This window comes from Camelina sativa, chromosome 4 (assembly GCF_030686135.1).
Source record: "Camelina sativa cultivar CO46 ecotype springtype chromosome 4, ASM3068613v1".
Classification (NCBI taxonomy): domain Eukaryota; kingdom Viridiplantae; phylum Streptophyta; class Magnoliopsida; order Brassicales; family Brassicaceae; genus Camelina; species Camelina sativa.
In genome coordinates, this window is record NC_141883.1 from 24,071,385 (window position 1) to 24,087,187 (window position 15,803).

At 37.5% G+C, this 15,803-nt stretch overlaps 2 protein-coding genes across 6 annotated transcripts; one reads left to right on the forward strand and one right to left on the reverse strand.

Moving 5' to 3' along the window:
- Nucleotides 1-7,797: 7,797 nt before the first annotated feature.
- LOC104781405 (S-protein homolog 4-like) lies at nucleotides 7,798-8,407 on the reverse strand. The gene has a single exon (XM_010506073.2). The coding sequence runs from the start codon at nucleotides 8,387-8,389 to the stop codon at nucleotides 7,889-7,891; it is 501 nt and encodes a 166-aa protein (XP_010504375.1). The 5' UTR covers nucleotides 8,390-8,407; the 3' UTR covers nucleotides 7,798-7,888.
- Nucleotides 8,408-11,086: 2,679 nt separating this feature from the next.
- LOC104781406 (beta-hexosaminidase 1) lies at nucleotides 11,087-15,389 on the forward strand. Of its 5 annotated transcripts, none has more exons than XR_015597496.1 (15): nucleotides 11,087-11,675; nucleotides 11,830-11,913; nucleotides 12,007-12,042; nucleotides 12,427-12,538; nucleotides 12,643-12,713; nucleotides 12,824-12,954; nucleotides 13,088-13,104; nucleotides 13,256-13,304; nucleotides 13,624-13,756; nucleotides 13,993-14,052; nucleotides 14,145-14,178; nucleotides 14,309-14,407; nucleotides 14,594-14,653; nucleotides 14,745-14,995; nucleotides 15,086-15,389. XR_015597496.1 is itself a non-coding variant. In XM_087511471.1 (15 exons), exons 2-15 carry the CDS (start codon nucleotides 11,879-11,881, stop codon nucleotides 15,259-15,261), a joined length of 1,242 nt encoding a protein of 413 aa, XP_087367597.1. In that variant the 5' UTR covers nucleotides 11,087-11,675; nucleotides 11,830-11,878; the 3' UTR covers nucleotides 15,262-15,389. The 5 variants fall into 5 exon arrangements, 4 of the variants coding, with proteins under 4 accessions (XP_087367597.1, XP_087367596.1, XP_087367598.1 ...); XM_087511471.1 differs by having other exon boundaries at nucleotides 12,007-12,052; nucleotides 13,624-13,724; XM_087511470.1 differs by having other exon boundaries at nucleotides 13,624-13,724.
- The last annotated feature ends 414 nt before the right edge of the window (nucleotides 15,390-15,803 follow it).

Below are 15,803 nucleotides of genomic sequence, written 5' to 3' on the forward strand. Positions count from 1 at the left end.
AGATACAACTTATGAATTCCTTATTTATAGATGTAACAAAATGTACATATATTTGAGACTTTAGAGTGAGGGTGACTAAAAAACATTCAGTCAAGTCAATGCATGTATTTAATAATTTAGTGGTTTATGTTAGTATTTTCTTTTTCAGTCAAGTCAATGTTATTATTTTAATAACTTATGTATTTTCTTTTTCAGTCAAGTCAATGTTATTATTATATTGTTTCCTTTTGGGTATAAATATATATTAATTTTAAAATAAGAATTGTACTTACTTTTGGTAAAAAATATATTTTGGAGTATACCTTATAGTATTTACAATATTTAAAATTTTGACTTTATAATACGGTTAAAATGTTTTCTAGGTTTAGAATTTTTTTTATAATGCTGCCAATAAATAAGGTATACTCCTAAATTTATCATTGCTTCAAAATAGTAAGGGAAGAAATGTATTATCAGAAAACACTTATACACTATATTGAAGATCTTGATTCAAAACCTACTTTTTTTTGTTTGCTCTCAAGAACGAACTCCATTTAAAAACCAAAGTTTCATTCCCAAATCAGTAAAAATACTAAAATAGGTTTAATCGAAGAACCCCATCGGAGTTCCACTGAGGAATTGCGTCAGTCTCGTTCTTGTTGGGGCTTGAGGAAGAAGAATACTAGTAGTAACAACCAAAACAAGAACAAAGAGGAGGAAGTCAAAATCGAAGATGAAGACTACGACTACGGAACCCCCTACACAGCCTCAGCCTCAGAATCAGCAGATGATGAGCTTGAGTTTTAGTAGTCAGATGTCTAAAGAAGATGAGGAGATGGCTTGTTGCCTCGTTCTGCTCTCTCTGCTTTTAGGGCTAAAGAGGATGATATTAAGAAGAGAAAAGTGGTCGTTCGTGATAGGGTTAAGGCTCAGCTTGGTCGTGTCGAGCAAGAGACTCGTCGTCTTGCTAACATCCACGAGGTTTGTTTTTTTTTTTTTTTTTTTTTTTTTTTTTGAAAGAATGTAAAATTGTATTCAACCAAAAAAAACGTTTTTACAATGAATGCTTCATCGTTTGAAAATAATAGCCAAATAAAATTAAAATATCCTATAATTTATCATAACTTAAGTGGGAGTGGAGGATCGAGCGTAAGCTCTTGTGGAGAACCAGAGTTGCAGGCCTTCATCGTAGCGGTGATCGTGTAACCCGAAGATTGAGCTGAGACGATTACGTACGATTTTGTCAAGGAGCTTGATAAGTCGAGCTTGCGGGGAAGGGTCCTCGCCATGTCGCCTAGCATTCCTCTCCCCCCACAGATGATAAGCAGTTGCCTGGAAGACATAATTGAGGATGAAACGTGGAAGAGAGGGTAGAGCTGAGGAGGTAAGCAGTGGGAGCAAAGAACTCCAATCCGTTGAGTAGTGAGTCAATAACAAATATTGTGTGAGGTCTTTCCAAATAGCCACAGAGTAAGGGCAAGAGAAAAAAAGATGATCCCTTGTCTCTTCTGCGCCAGAACAGAGGACACATGTTGTATGTTGCCCCGAGGACCAGTGTTTTATGCGATCGCCAGTATCTAACCGGTTATGAATTGCAAGCCAGAGCATAAATGAATACTTGGGGGTGGAATATGAATACCAAACTCCTTTGTACCAGTCAGCCCTGACGTGTGATCCGCGAACATTATGCCAAGTGTGTCTAGAGGAGAAGGTCTTGGAGAACCGATCTCCTTGAGATCGCCATAATGGGGTATCTGCAGTATTTTGTTGTCGCGTTGGGCGGCGACGAAGAGCCTGAAGGGAATTTTCGATGTCATTTAAGACAGGAAGCCGATGGTGTCGAGACCTATGTGTGCTTATGGCCTCCTGAACTGTTGCCTCTTGCATAATCCCCAGGTCTACAAACCCTCTCGAGCCCAGTATGTCAAATAAACAGCCCAATGGTGACCAGACATCATACCAGAAGGATGTCGAAGCTCCATTATTAACCTCCACCTTATACAAAGTTTTTGCCACTTCCCGGTATTTGAGAAGTTTCTTCCACATCCAGGATCCGACCGTTGAACCAACATTTACCAACCAGAAAGATTCCTTTGGTATGAGATATGTCCAAATCCATTTCACCCAGAGAGTATCTTGTTTTGAGAGAATCCTCCAGATTAACTTTAAGCAACTGACCTTATTAGCATTAACTAGGGATTTCAGACCCAAACCTCCCTCTTGCTTCGGTTTGCAAATATCTGTCCAAGCTATCTTTGCCTTCTTGGGATTGAGATCCGGTCCTGACCACAAGAACGTTGCACATAATTTCTCAATTTCTCGGAGACACCTTGCTGGTAAGCGATAAGCTGATAACCAAAAGTTTGTTACACTCATAAGAACAGAGGAAATGAGAGTGAGACGACCAGCATAGGAGAGTGATCGAGCAGTCCATGAACTAATTTTTTTCCGAACTTTGTCCAAGAGTGGAGCATAGTCAGTTGCAGTCATTCCCTTGGTAAGTAGCGGGAGGCCTAAATATCGGACAGGTAAGTTCCCTGTTGCAAACGGAAAACTTGCGGAGATTTGATCACGTTGTTGGTTCGTCATTCCGGCTAGGTAGAGGGTGGACTTTTCCAAACTGATGCGTAGCCCCGACTGACCCGCAAACTCCTGAAAGATCTCTATGATCCCCTCAATCGACCGTTGTTGACCATCCACAAAAACCATCAAGTCATCCGCAAAACAGAGGTGGGTGAGACCTATGTTCTTGCACTTAGGGTGATAGCCAATACGCTCACTCACTGTGGCTTTATCAATCAGGTGGGATAAGACGTTCATACAGATAACGAACAGGTATGGAGAGAGGGCACAACCTTGCCGCAGTCCACGAGAACTATTGAAAAAACCTGCCAATTCACCATTCACTTGAACAGAGAAGGTAGGTGTCAAAATGCAGAGCCGAATCCAGTGAATAAACTGATCTGGAAAGTGCAGAGCCTCTAGAGTGTTCAACAAGAAACCCCATTGGACCGAATCGAAAGCCTTAGAAATATCTATTTTCATCGCGCAGCGAGATGATATAGAGTCCTTATGATAGTCCTTAACAACCTCTGTTGCCAACAATACATTCTCCATCAGCAAACGCTCTTTGACAAATGCAGATTGATTCTGTGAAATAACCCACGGGAGCAGACTCTTAAGACGGTTAGCCAATAACTTAGAGATCACCTTATACAACACATTGCAGCAGGAAATTGGTCTGTAGTCTCTCTTTTCGGTAGCATCGTCTTTCTTTGGTATAAGTGCAAGAATAGTAGTATTTACACCCTTAGGGAGAAAAACTTTAAGAAAGAAAGACTGCACCGCTGCAATCACATCAGAGCCAATGATCGACCAAGAAGCTTTGAAGAACTCACTAGTATATCCATCGGGCCCCGGTGATTTATAACTTGGCATCGCAAAAACAATCTGTTGGATCTCATCAGCAGTAGCCGGCTTGGTAAGCATCACTCGATGCTCCTCCTGGCACCGGGAGGGTAAGAGGTTCTGTAGCTCCTCCACTGACAGTCCCACAAAGTCAGTAGGTTGTTGATTAAGAAAATCTTTGAAGAATCACTCTGCTTCACCCTTTAGCTCGGCACTTGTTCGCAGTATTTCCCCATTTGGACCACACAACTCACGAATAGAGTTCTGCATTTTATGGATACTTACCATTTTATGAAAATAGACATTGTTCATATCACCCACAGTCAGCCAATGAAGCTTAGCTTTCTGTTTTAGATAATCTTCCTCGAGCTCAGCAAGGTGACTCCACAGAGAATAAGCATTTGTCTCCTCTTCAACCGCTTGTGGAGTCGGACTAGCCAGAGTTGTAATTTGCTTTTGACAAAGAGTCTCATGAGCCTCACATGTCCGTTTTGATAGATCACCAAACTTCTCTTTACCCAAAGAACGCAAGCTTGGTTTTAAGTCTTTTAGCTTCTTGGAGAGGCGATGCATAGCAGACGTAGAAGGGAATAGTGGGACCGTGCCATGCCAATGGTTGGCAATAACCTCATGAAATTGTGGAAGTTTAGCCATAGCATTAACGAATTTGAAAGGTCTGCGACCACCCATTGCAACTGCCTACAGGACAATGCGACCTCTGGCATGATCAGAACAACCGCCAGCCTCAAAAACACTATAAGAATGTGGAAATCAATCTCCCCAATGCTCATTAATTAAAACACGATCCAACTTCTTACAAATCAGACCCTCATCTCTCTTGTTGCACCAAGTATATAGTGGACCATGATGTCCTAAATCCGTGAGTGAACAATGTCGCACCACGTCTTGAAAATCACGTATCCCCAACGTATTAAACTGCAGGTGACCATGGTTAGAGTGTTCCCCACTCTCCAATATCTCATTAAAATCACCACAAAGCATCCAAGGTTTATTTCGAAACAATGGAGAGTCATGATGACATCGTATCTCATCCCAGAGAATCCTCCTCTCCTTTGAAGAATTTAACGCATAGACAAAGGAGCAAAAGAACTCCTCTGTGCTACCCTCCAACAGAACTGAACATGTAATCACTTGAACACTCTTGAAAACAGGAGTAAGCCTCACAGTATCTCGCCAAACCACCCATATACGACCCAAAGGATGCGACTCATAATTACACAAAGAAGACCAACCTTTAAAAACAGAGGAAACTATCCTGGCTGCACGACTTTCCTTGACTCGCGTCTCGAGTAGGCAACCAAACTGCAGAGAACTACTATTTACCCAACTACTAATTATGGAATGTTTAGAAGTTTTGTTTAGACAACGAACATTCTAGAAGAAACTTGACATATTAAAGGTTGCGATTGGGACCCTTCTTTGTCATATCAGACGGGATCCGTGAGGTAAGATTCTTAGGGTCTGGGATGACCTTATGCTGAGTCTTTGAGGCACGTGGAAGGGATTGACGTATACTTTGAGAGTCCGTAGTCACCACCGTATCAGAAACCGCAGACTTATCCAAATCCTTGGGCACAATTTCACCTGCTTCCTCTCCCTCCTCGACTTCCCCGGTTTCTTCCTCCATTAGAACCGAAAAACGAGAAGGAGAGACAAGACTATCAGTCTCCTCCAGTGCAAGCACACGCGAACGACTTGTGTTAGCTGGAGAGACTTCTTGCCAACCAGCCTCTGTGAATACTTGATCCTGTGACATAGAGACCACAGCAGCAGGGCTCTGTATCTGCAAGAGTGGATCGGGGACAACCCGTGATTCTCTTGTAGCAACCTGCTTTTCAACTGGTGGAACAACCCTTGCGGGAGCGAAATCTGAACTAAGAACTGGTGGCATTGAAGAAGAATTCTCTGCTGCAGCTTTATGTTGTAAGCAAACGTCAGCCAAATGACCCCATTTAGAACAGGTTGCACATCAAGGTGGCAACCATGGATATTTGTATTCGACCACTGCATCTAAACCTTTAGCTGATTTAAACCACTGCATCTAAACCTTTAGCTGATCCTTTGTCAAATCAACCTCCACAAACACCTTAGCTACTTCAAAACTTTTACATAACTCTGTTTCCAGATGTAAACGCTTAGGCACCCCCACCGGACTTGAGAGAAAACTAAGACCCTCCCATGAAAACATCTTGTGCGGGACATTTTTCAAAGTCACCCACATAGGCAAAGTCTTAATTTCAGGTTGAGCATCCTCAATTACCGGAGACCATTTAGAGACTAGCATAGGCATATTAGCAATGTTCCATATCCCATGACGAAGAACCCGAGAACGTACCGTGATATCCCTAATTCTGAACTTGACTGTATTGGCGTTAACCTCATAGGCATCAATCTTGACTGTTTTATCTCCTAGGGGGCAAATTTTATTCACAATGACGTGAACTTTGGCAACATGAGGAGCTGTAGAGGGAAATCTACCAATAATCAGATCGTCCCACAGAGGGATAGAGGTATCAAGAATCGCATCAGGAACTTGGACAACATGGTCCCCATCAACAACAGAAACACTGAAATCATGCTGGTGCAAACTTGGTCGATTAGTAACGATGGCAGAGTACGAAGGCTTTGGAGAAGATGGTGAAGAGGTCTGAGAAGGAGGAAGAATCAGCTCCTCCGGAGCCGACATCACAAAAGGAACGGCGGCCGGAGCCACCGAGAACGTTTGAGTAGGGCTTACGCAAGGAAACCCTAAATCGCCTTTGGAATCGCCTGTCCACGTCACGATTTCCTTGTTTTTCTTCTTTTGCTTTAGAAGATAGTTGGTTTTTAAAGATGTGAAATTGTAGAAGAAGATCATGATATAAGCAAAGTGTGAAACTTTTTTTTTTGTTTGCTCTCTCTTAATGACCGTGGACAAAATATTTGGACGTTTCAACTCTTCCCACATTCAACGGATTTGAAAGTATTCACATGTTTCTCTTTAACGATGAGATTATCATTCAAGTCATCAAAATATTTTGCCGTGTGTTGTAGAATGCGATCCATTTAATGTATCTTCCACATTTAATTTCGTGCATTCTTTTGCGTTAAAATGGTTGGTTAACATATATTTTTGTGTTGCATTCGACTTTTCAAACAATCAAAAATGATGTAGTTGCCTAAAAATCAAATCATTATTTCTTAACTATGGTATACATAGCGAGAGGCCTACAAGAAAGCCCAATGACTTGATTTGATTTTAGTTTCAGATTTTTGTCTTTTTTTTGGCATCATAATGATTTGATTTTAGAAATAATCAGATTGTTTCTTGTACATGCTATTACACTTCCCCAATTGGTTTCTTTGTTTTAAGAGTTGAATCTTGAGAGCAAACTTAGTTCGAAACTAGTGAGTTTGATACTTTCCATACAGAAAGGTTGTTACTTTGTTAGGTTATGCAAAGAAGATCAGCAAAGTTGAACATCGATGCGCTGATTATACCGATGGAACTAAGAGTTGAAAAAGCTCTTGAAGGTATTTATGCTTGTTGCTTCCGTAGAGGACTTATCGAAGAAGAAAATGAGAGCTACTTCCAGTGATGCAAATCTCTGTGTTCCCTTCGGTTGACAAGTCTGAGATAGAAAGAATCATTAAAGAGAAAGCCACAAGGGTTGCGGAAGAAGGAGAAGAAGAGAATGTTATGGCGAAACAATTGCCCAAAGAAGCTTTCAAATGCAGATGAAGGATCTTCAGTTCCTTCAACAACAAAACATAGATTCTTAACAATAGAGGTTGAGATGACCCGACCAAACATGTATTTTTTGTTTACAGCGAATTATATATATAAAAAAATGCAATAACTTTTTAAGTATATTTATGTTTTGATTCTATGTTCATAATTCAAATAGTCCACAGTCTCTACGAAATATGCTTAAGAAAGTCCTTTGATGCTTGGATGGGACATAATCTAACAAACGAGTACTATATAACGACTAACGAATACTATATAGGATCAAATTATATTGAAAAAACTAGTGGAAGCGAACCAATCTCACCATCATGAGCTGCAACCTGAAATGGATCGAGGAAGGCCAAATTGGTGGAGAAATTGGGATGGATCAGATTTCTTCTCTTCCTTGAAGCTCTATAGGCAGGTAGAGTCATAAACAAATAGTTGTTACTGATAGGCTTCAGATGTGGTTGTTTAGCTATAAACCAGCTCCAATAGATTGAAAGTACAGACGAATTTTGATTCTATAACTTATAAGTATAAGCTTAGTTTTCAAAAGGATGGTTCTTTAAGAGAAAATTAATATACTCCATGTTAAAATAAACTGATTTTTTTTCCATGGATTGATGTATGACAACTTCGAATAAAGAAAGAGCCTAAACATTCAAGCACTCGAAAACTACAAAATGGTTTTATTTTATTCAATCAGCTTTGATGATTACATGCATTTGATAAGAGATACAGTGATAACAATAATTTTTTTTTCGTTTCTTAAGGACCATCCTCCCATTTGAAACAGTATGGGAGGTATCCCATCTCACGAGGAATGCGACAAATAGGGTAATCATCGCTTCTTCCCACATCCCAAATACATTCTTTGCAAACTGGAGGATCTCCAAATTGTTTATCATCTCTCGATGCTTTAAATATATAAAAATAGTGAGAACCACCTTTATACCATGTAAAATGACAATGATACTTCGTAGTTTTCCAAAAGTTAACATGAAATCTAAAACTCCATGTACCATTCCAAGGAATATGGATCATCCCAAAATCATCGTCACTAGACTTGCAATGAACATTCAAAATTTGTTTGTTTCTTACTTTATTACGGATTATAACATGCTTTTCGGCTAGAGGTAAAAAGCCATCGCCGCCCGAAGATGGGATTTCTGTTGAACCATTTGATAAATCTAAAGCTGAAACAAAAAGAATAATAGTAGAAGACATAATAAACAACAATATAAGATGAGGTTTATCAGTGAAAGCCATTGTTAGGTAATTGTGTAGGATTGGTTAGATACAACTTATAAGTTCCCTATTTATAGATGTAACAAAATGTAAACATTAATTAATGAAACGTTGAATGCATGTATTTAGTCTATGATAGTATTATTTTATTTCTTTTTTCTTTCCTGTCAAGTTTATGTTAGTATTCAAAGATGTAAATATGTGTATGAATTTTTTTTTTCCTTTGGGGTTATAAATTAATTAATTTTAAAATAAGAATAAATATATATTTTTGGAAATAGACTTACATAGCATTTGAAATATTTGGAAACAAATTAATATTTTTGATTGTAAAGAGTAAAGACAAATTTTTTATAGTGACTTGATTTTGTAAAGTTATCAATATTAATATTTTGTAGGTTTAAATTTATTTTTTAGCTTTTTTATTTTATTTTAAATAACCCTATATTTTAATTGATACATGTTTTTAAAAGTCAAATTGGTATATTTGTCTTTTAATATTAATATTAAGATGCCCTCCTAAAACATACTTAATTAAGATCATGACATTTACTTCATGGAGCAACAATATATTGCATATCATAGATTCATATCATATGGAACTCTATGATCTAAGTAAGACAATTATTTGAATTTCATAATAAAAGTCTAAACTTGTCATTGCGTATCTTTCAAAAGTAATATAAATATGATTAATGTTAAAATGAATAATTGACTCATGAATTCAATCACTTTATTTAATGATTCACATCCATCATAACATAAATTGAAAGAAATAAAGGTTCACAGTTTGTGCAAAATGGTCAAATGACTAATTCTAAGGTGAATGTATTACCAAGTACCCAAATGTTTAGACACAACCACAATCCATAACATAAATTGCTTACAGTTTTAGTAGTTAAAAATTATTATTATTGTATTAAATGTAAAACAACACTTTAAATAATTTTTTGGAAGAAAGGACTTGATTAATAACTTATTAATAACTTGATTAAGACTATAGAATATGAAGTTATTAATCCACAAAGTTTGTTTAAATCATGGGAAACATCGTGGTAAGCTGCTGGCCGCACATAGTCGACAAAGACTATGAAGTTATTAATCAAATTCTTTCTTCCAGAAATTTTAGAAGTTCTTAAACATCGTGGCAAGCTGTTGGGATGCATAATAAGTATGAAATCAAGGATAAGCATAAAATCAGAATCCCACCATGGGTTGTGTGTATCGTTGGATTCTTCCTCTGTTTATTTAAGAACATATGTTCTTCCACACATAACAATAAAAACACCTTCCTCGGGAAACCCTTCAGCCGTTGTTCTTCTTCGTACAAGCTTGTCTTTAGGAGTCTGAGGAATCATGCTGAGGAAGGTAACTTACGAGTCTAAAGAATCATGCTAAGGAAGGTACCAAACTTGATGAGAACACTGTTAAGGCAAGCCTTAAAGAACTTGTAATAAGACTCAATGATAACCCTTCTTTAGGTTTCTTTAGGTTTCCACTTCTGAGTATAGTTACTTTTATTTTCCTTTTGGTAGTCATATTGATTCCTCCACACGATATGAATTTTCATATGTTAATGCATTTATCTCATGAACACATAACACCTCAATCCTCGTATACCAAATCTTGTGGTTGTGACATGTTTTTGATCTTGAACTTCCACGATTTCAACGTATAGATTTTCATGTTTTTGATCTTGAACTTCCACGATTTCAACGTATAGATTTTCTTCCAACATCTGCAGATGTAAATGATGGCCTCTAAGAAGTATTATTAATTATGTCGAGAGCACTTGGTGTGCAAAATGATTGGTCGTGAACTTTGTCGACTGTTTACCCATTCTTTAACCATTTCAGAGACATCTAAAACTTATACTTTCTATTCTTGATAGTTTACCTGATGTTGAGATGTTTCATTTTGTGAGATGAATTGATTTTGGCCAAATCGATTATTTGTGATTGACCTTTTTACCATAGACGAGAGACAGCTTAAAGAGAAGCTTTCGAGAGATTCAACGTGAGACTTGGCGAGAAGTTCATAGAGATCCAACGACTCTTATTTAAGAGCAGAGACACAGGTCGAGAGAGCAATGGATAAGATTTGCGAGCTACATCAAACTGTCTGAATGGATCGGATGGTATAACTCATCAGGGAGTACGAAGCTTCTCGAACCACATGTAATCGCTGCACATGTTGCTGTTCCTTCTCGTGAGGATCGGCGACGAGAATTACCCAAAAAATTACAATTAATTTTATTATTTTAACGTATAACATAATTATGTCAATTTAATAATGCTTATGTTTAGAATATTCCAGAGTGGGTGGAAGAAAAACTTAAAATATGTAACTGTGACTTTGAAAATTATTAAAATATTACAGTATGTAGGTTTATAAAATGATTATCTTACCAATAAGAGCTAGTAATCCCAAGGGGGGGTTCGACAACAAAATTTCATCAATCCTCTTAACTTTTTCGATTGACTCTTTGTGTTGTGTCCAAAGGAAATAGCTTTATCGATGGAAAAACATATTGACGTGGTTCAACGTTAGTCTCCTAAACTCAGTATAAAGGGTTAGCTAACAAAATAGTACAGAGTACAGACAAATTGTAAAGTTGAACCTAAAGTAATGCGGTAGGTAACGTACGAATACGATGGTTAACTTTAAAGGCTCCCCTACATATTCAAATAAGTAAATTGTACTTTAATTTAGTTTTTTAAAGAAACGACATTCGCTGGCTGTCGTAAGCAAGACTTAAGAATGTGTTTCCACCGAACACAAAAAAAAAAAAAAAAAAACATGATCCTAGCTAGCTCAAAGTGGCTGGCTGTTCTTGTAATAATAGATAAAAATTGAATCTTTCGACTAAAAACAAAAGTTGTATCTTCTTCTTCTTCTTATGTAGGAGGAGACAACAAAAATCCTCCGTTGACGGTCCAACACACTCTATTCGAAAATGTCACCGAATCGTAATCTTCTCCTTCTCTTATTGATGTTCTTGTCTTTATCTATCACTTCGTCTCTGTCATCTCCGTCACCGGCTGATTCTCCTCCTTATCTATGGCCGTTGCCGGCGGAGTTTTCGTTCGGAAACGAGACCCTCTCGGTGGATCCCGCCGTGGCTCTAATCGCAGCTGGGGATGGCGGTGGATCTCCGATTGTTAGAGCTGCGTTTGAGAGGTATATGGGGATGATCTTTAAGCACGCCTCTGGTAGAGCTTCTCTGTTGGCGAGGATTAGGTTTCTGAGAATGGTTGAGTATGATATCACTTCTTTGAAGATCGTTGTTCACTCTGGTTCTGCGGAGGTAACAATAATATTAAAAAAAAAAAACAAAAATAATAATTATAAAAAAAAAAAAAAAAAAAAAAACCAAAACTTTGACTCTTTTGATTGGTAAATTTTGAATCTTTTGGGAGATGAGAGTGACAAATAAATTAAATTGGTGTGGTCAATTTTAGCTTCAATTGGGTGTGGATGAGAGTTACACATTGATGGTTTCGAAGAAGGATGAGCAATCCATTGTTGGAGCAGTCACGATTGAGGTTTTGTTGCCTGCTGCTATCTTCTATCTTTATATGAGGAATGTGTCTGTCTAATAATCTTATGGGGTTACTAACTTTTTCTTGTGGTTTCAGGCTAATACAATCTATGGTGCTCTTAGAGGATTGGAGGTGTGTAAAAGTATAAATTCTCAATTTGACTCTGTGGTTACGCTAACTTACACATGGTTTTGTGGTATTAATTTCTGCAGAGATGTGTTTCCTAGTTTAAAACTAGTACTGCATAGTAAATGTTTTTCCGGTTTGAGAAATCTTGTACAATTCATGTTGCAGATGAGTTTCTCCATCTTGATCCTTGGGATTGCAACACTGGTCTATACTGATATCTTTATATGTCTAGGGAATATTACTCTTCATTTGTTTGCTTAAGAGCTTTGTTTGTATTTGCACAGCTATGTCTTGACTTGTGAACCTTGAACTGTTTGCTCAAAATTCCAAGTTTAGTTCTTGTTGAGTGTCATTGATTCGTTGCGTTCTTCTCTGAAAAATTTGTAGACATTTAGCCAACTGTGTGCCTTTGATTATTTAACCAAATCTGTGCAAATATATAAAGCACCCTGGTATATTCAAGACAAGCCTAGATTCCAATACCGTGGCCTGCTAATAGGTAATTTCTCCATATCTCTTTCTCTGCCTTGCTTTCATTCCATCACAGATGTAAATAGAATGTAATCATACGCTGGCTATTACTTACCACTTATTCTGTTGCAGATACGTCAAGACATTATTTGCCAATTGATGTTATTAAGCAAATAATTGAATCCATGTCCTTCGCTAAACTTGTAAGAAATCATGCTTGTTTTCTTCCCTTTCCCGGATCCACAAAGTTGAACAATCTTCTAATATTTATCAGTTATCTAATTTTTTCCCCATGGATGGTTATGTGAGGTAGAATGTCCTGCATTGGCACATTGTAGACGAGCAATCATTTCCTCTTGAAACTCCTACATATCCTAATTTGTGGAAAGGAGCTTATTCAAGATGGGAACGTTATACTGTTGAGGATGCTTCTGAAATTGTCAGGTAATGGCTTGATGTTTTGTATGTTAAAGAAATAGCTTGTGTGAGTAATATTAACTATCTTTTCTTCTTACGAATACTCTTTATTTTATATTTTTCCGTTTTGTGTTTCATGGTCGGTTTGTGATTTGTGAAGATTTGCCAAAATGAGAGGTACTTGTTTACTAACTCTGGAGCCTAGCATGAACGTTATGGCATGAAACTCCTATTCTTTTTGAGTTGAGAATGATTTTAAACGGATTCTATGTGATTATTGATTTCAAATTTGACCAGATAATTCTCATGGTGGATATATTTGTTGCAGGTATTAATGTCATGCCTGAAGTAGATGTCCCTGGCCATGCGGAATCGTGGTAAGGACTATAACTGGAAATTGGTAAACTTTGTTATCATATTCTTTTCTACTAAATGTCACTCTATTGTTTAGTCACACAGGTCGTTTATGTTCCACCCGAAATTGTAATATCATAAAGTAGCATAGGATTTTCAGTTTCTAAGAGTGAACAAAAGAGTGTGGCTATACTGTACTTTGTATTACTACACTCCTAATGTTGAAGAATAAGTTTTGTAGTATGGGTTTAAACTGTAGTTTCTTTTCAGGAATTTATAGCTTCCTTTTGCTTTAATGACACAAATATCATATCTGTAACATATGGTTTGCTTTCACTGTAGGGGGACTGGATACCCTGATCTTTGGCCCTCTCTGTCTTGCCGAGAGCCCCTTGACGTTACTAAAAATTTTACATTCGATGTGATTTCTGGCATTTTGGCAGGTCTACTCCAAGTAGTTACTTCTTTTTTCCATGTATAGTACACATTTGATCATTTTACTCCTTTCCTAGTTTTCTAATCCATTTAGTATTAATCTTGTAAAGAACAAGTTAATCTTGAGATGCGGCAAAAAGTTATTAGGAAATCTTGATCCATCCAGCATTATATGTCTTGCATTTTGATTTGTGTGTGCTATTATGTAATATGCACATTTATTTGTATGTCCTTTTTAGATTCTCATATTTTCTCTTGTGTTTCGGTTTGTAACAGATATGAGAAAGATATTCCCATTTGAGCTATTCCACTTAGGTGGTGATGAAGTTAATACGGGTTAGTTGTTTCACACCCTCTGCTTCCATGTCATCTAGTCATGTGTTTTTGCTTCTCTTAAGAGCTTCACTTCTCGGTTTCTTGTCTGGCAGATTGCTGGAAAAACACAACTCATGTTAAAGAATGGTACAATCTTGACTCTCCCACTCTTGTCTCGTTAATTAAATACGTTAGCTAATTGATATAGAAACTCTTGCTTGTTTGTCACATTTCACCTTCCCCTTTTGCTTGATATGTTCATCATTCTCAACTGCAGGCTTCAGGGTCGCAACTTCACGACTAAGGATGCATATAAATACTTTGTACTCCGAGCGCAACAGATAGCTATTTCGAAAAATTGGACACCTGTCAACTGGTACAATCTTTTTACAAAGATTGCATTATCTGTCAAGTTCTTCAAACCTATTCTTACTGCAATGATTGATTCAAACTTATATATATGATAAATGGAAAAGGTGTTACAGTTCTAGCTTCAATAATGTCTGTTATGTTTGGCTTCAAAATCCAAAAGATTGACATGAATACTATGGAATGATCCCAGGGAAGAAACATTCAGTTCCTTTGGAAAATATCTTGATCCCCGGACTGTGGTGCACAATTGGTAAGAAACCATTGAAAACAGAAGTCTTCGTCTGATCTTGTCATAGTTTTGTATGATATATGTCAAAACCGCTGTCTAAATCTCGTTGCAGGCTAGTGTCTGATATATGTCAAAAAGCGGTAGCAAAAGGATTCAGATGCATTTTCAGTAACCAAGGATATTGGTACCTTGACCATCTAGATGTTCCGTGGGACGAGGTTTATAACACCGAGCCTCTACATGGGATCAATGAGACTTCTCAGCAAAAGCTTGTAATTGGAGGAGAAGTTTGCATGTGGGGTGAAACAGCTGATACATCCGTTGTCCTTCAGACTATTTGGCCACGTGCTGCAGTAGCTGCAGGTAAAATCTACGTGATCTTTAACTCTGTACATTTTAATGGTCTCAGTTCGGATTTGATATTGTCCTAAATCGTTATCGTTGGTGAAACAGAACGGATGTGGAGCACCAGAGAGGCAGTGTCAAAGGGGAACATAACGTTAACCGCATTGCCACGTCTACACTACTTCAGATGTCTACTGAATAACCGCGGGGTTCCAGCGGCTCCAGTTGATAACTTTTACGCGCGAAGACCGCCATCGGGACCTGGCTCTTGCTATGCTCAGTGATCCAAAACATTTCTTCTCATTGTATATGTAATGTCTCTCTTGTCTGAAATATGGTTGTTGCATTTGTTATTCTTAACTGAGTGCTTCTCTTAATTTCTCAAATCAAAGTTGGCTTTCCTTTTTTTTTCTTTCTTCTGTCTTTGCAATAAGAATGAATCATGAGAACATCAGAAATTAAATTACGATCCAAACTATTGTTAGTAGAGAGTCAGTAGAACTTAGAACTAAGCTTATGTTAGGTTTACTTCCACACTTGAAGCTATAACTAAAGAACATTAATTTCGTACAGTTGACTTAAAAGAGAAACCTAGTAACTCTCTCTCTCGAGTTTGTTACAGAAGATGCATGATTGAGTTTGTTATGGTATCAGAGCTCTTCGATCGTATGATATACACACGACGCGTCGCTCTAATTACCACAAAACATTGACTTTGTAGACACTAGAAAAAAATTAAAGATTCCTCACTATTGTAATATTTTGTTTATTGACCAATCTGATATATAATGTTGAAATATGAACTAGCAAAAATTAAAAATGGATA

Bases quoted from the DNA above. Each gene is read 5' to 3' on its own strand.
- LOC104781405 (XM_010506073.2), bottom strand. From the start codon at position 8,389: ATGGCTTTCACTGATAAACCTCATCTTATATTGTTGTTTATTATGTCT.
- LOC104781406 (XM_087511470.1), top strand. From the start codon at position 11,325: ATGTCACCGAATCGTAATCTTCTCCTTCTCTTATTGATGTTCTTGTCT. The intron at 11,914-12,006 runs GTTTTGTTGCCT...TTGTGGTTTCAG, and splicing joins TTGGAGCAGTCACGATTGAG to GCTAATACAATCTATGGTGC. The intron at 13,305-13,623 runs GTAAGGACTATA...CTTTCACTGTAG, and splicing joins CCTGGCCATGCGGAATCGTG to GGGGACTGGATACCCTGATC.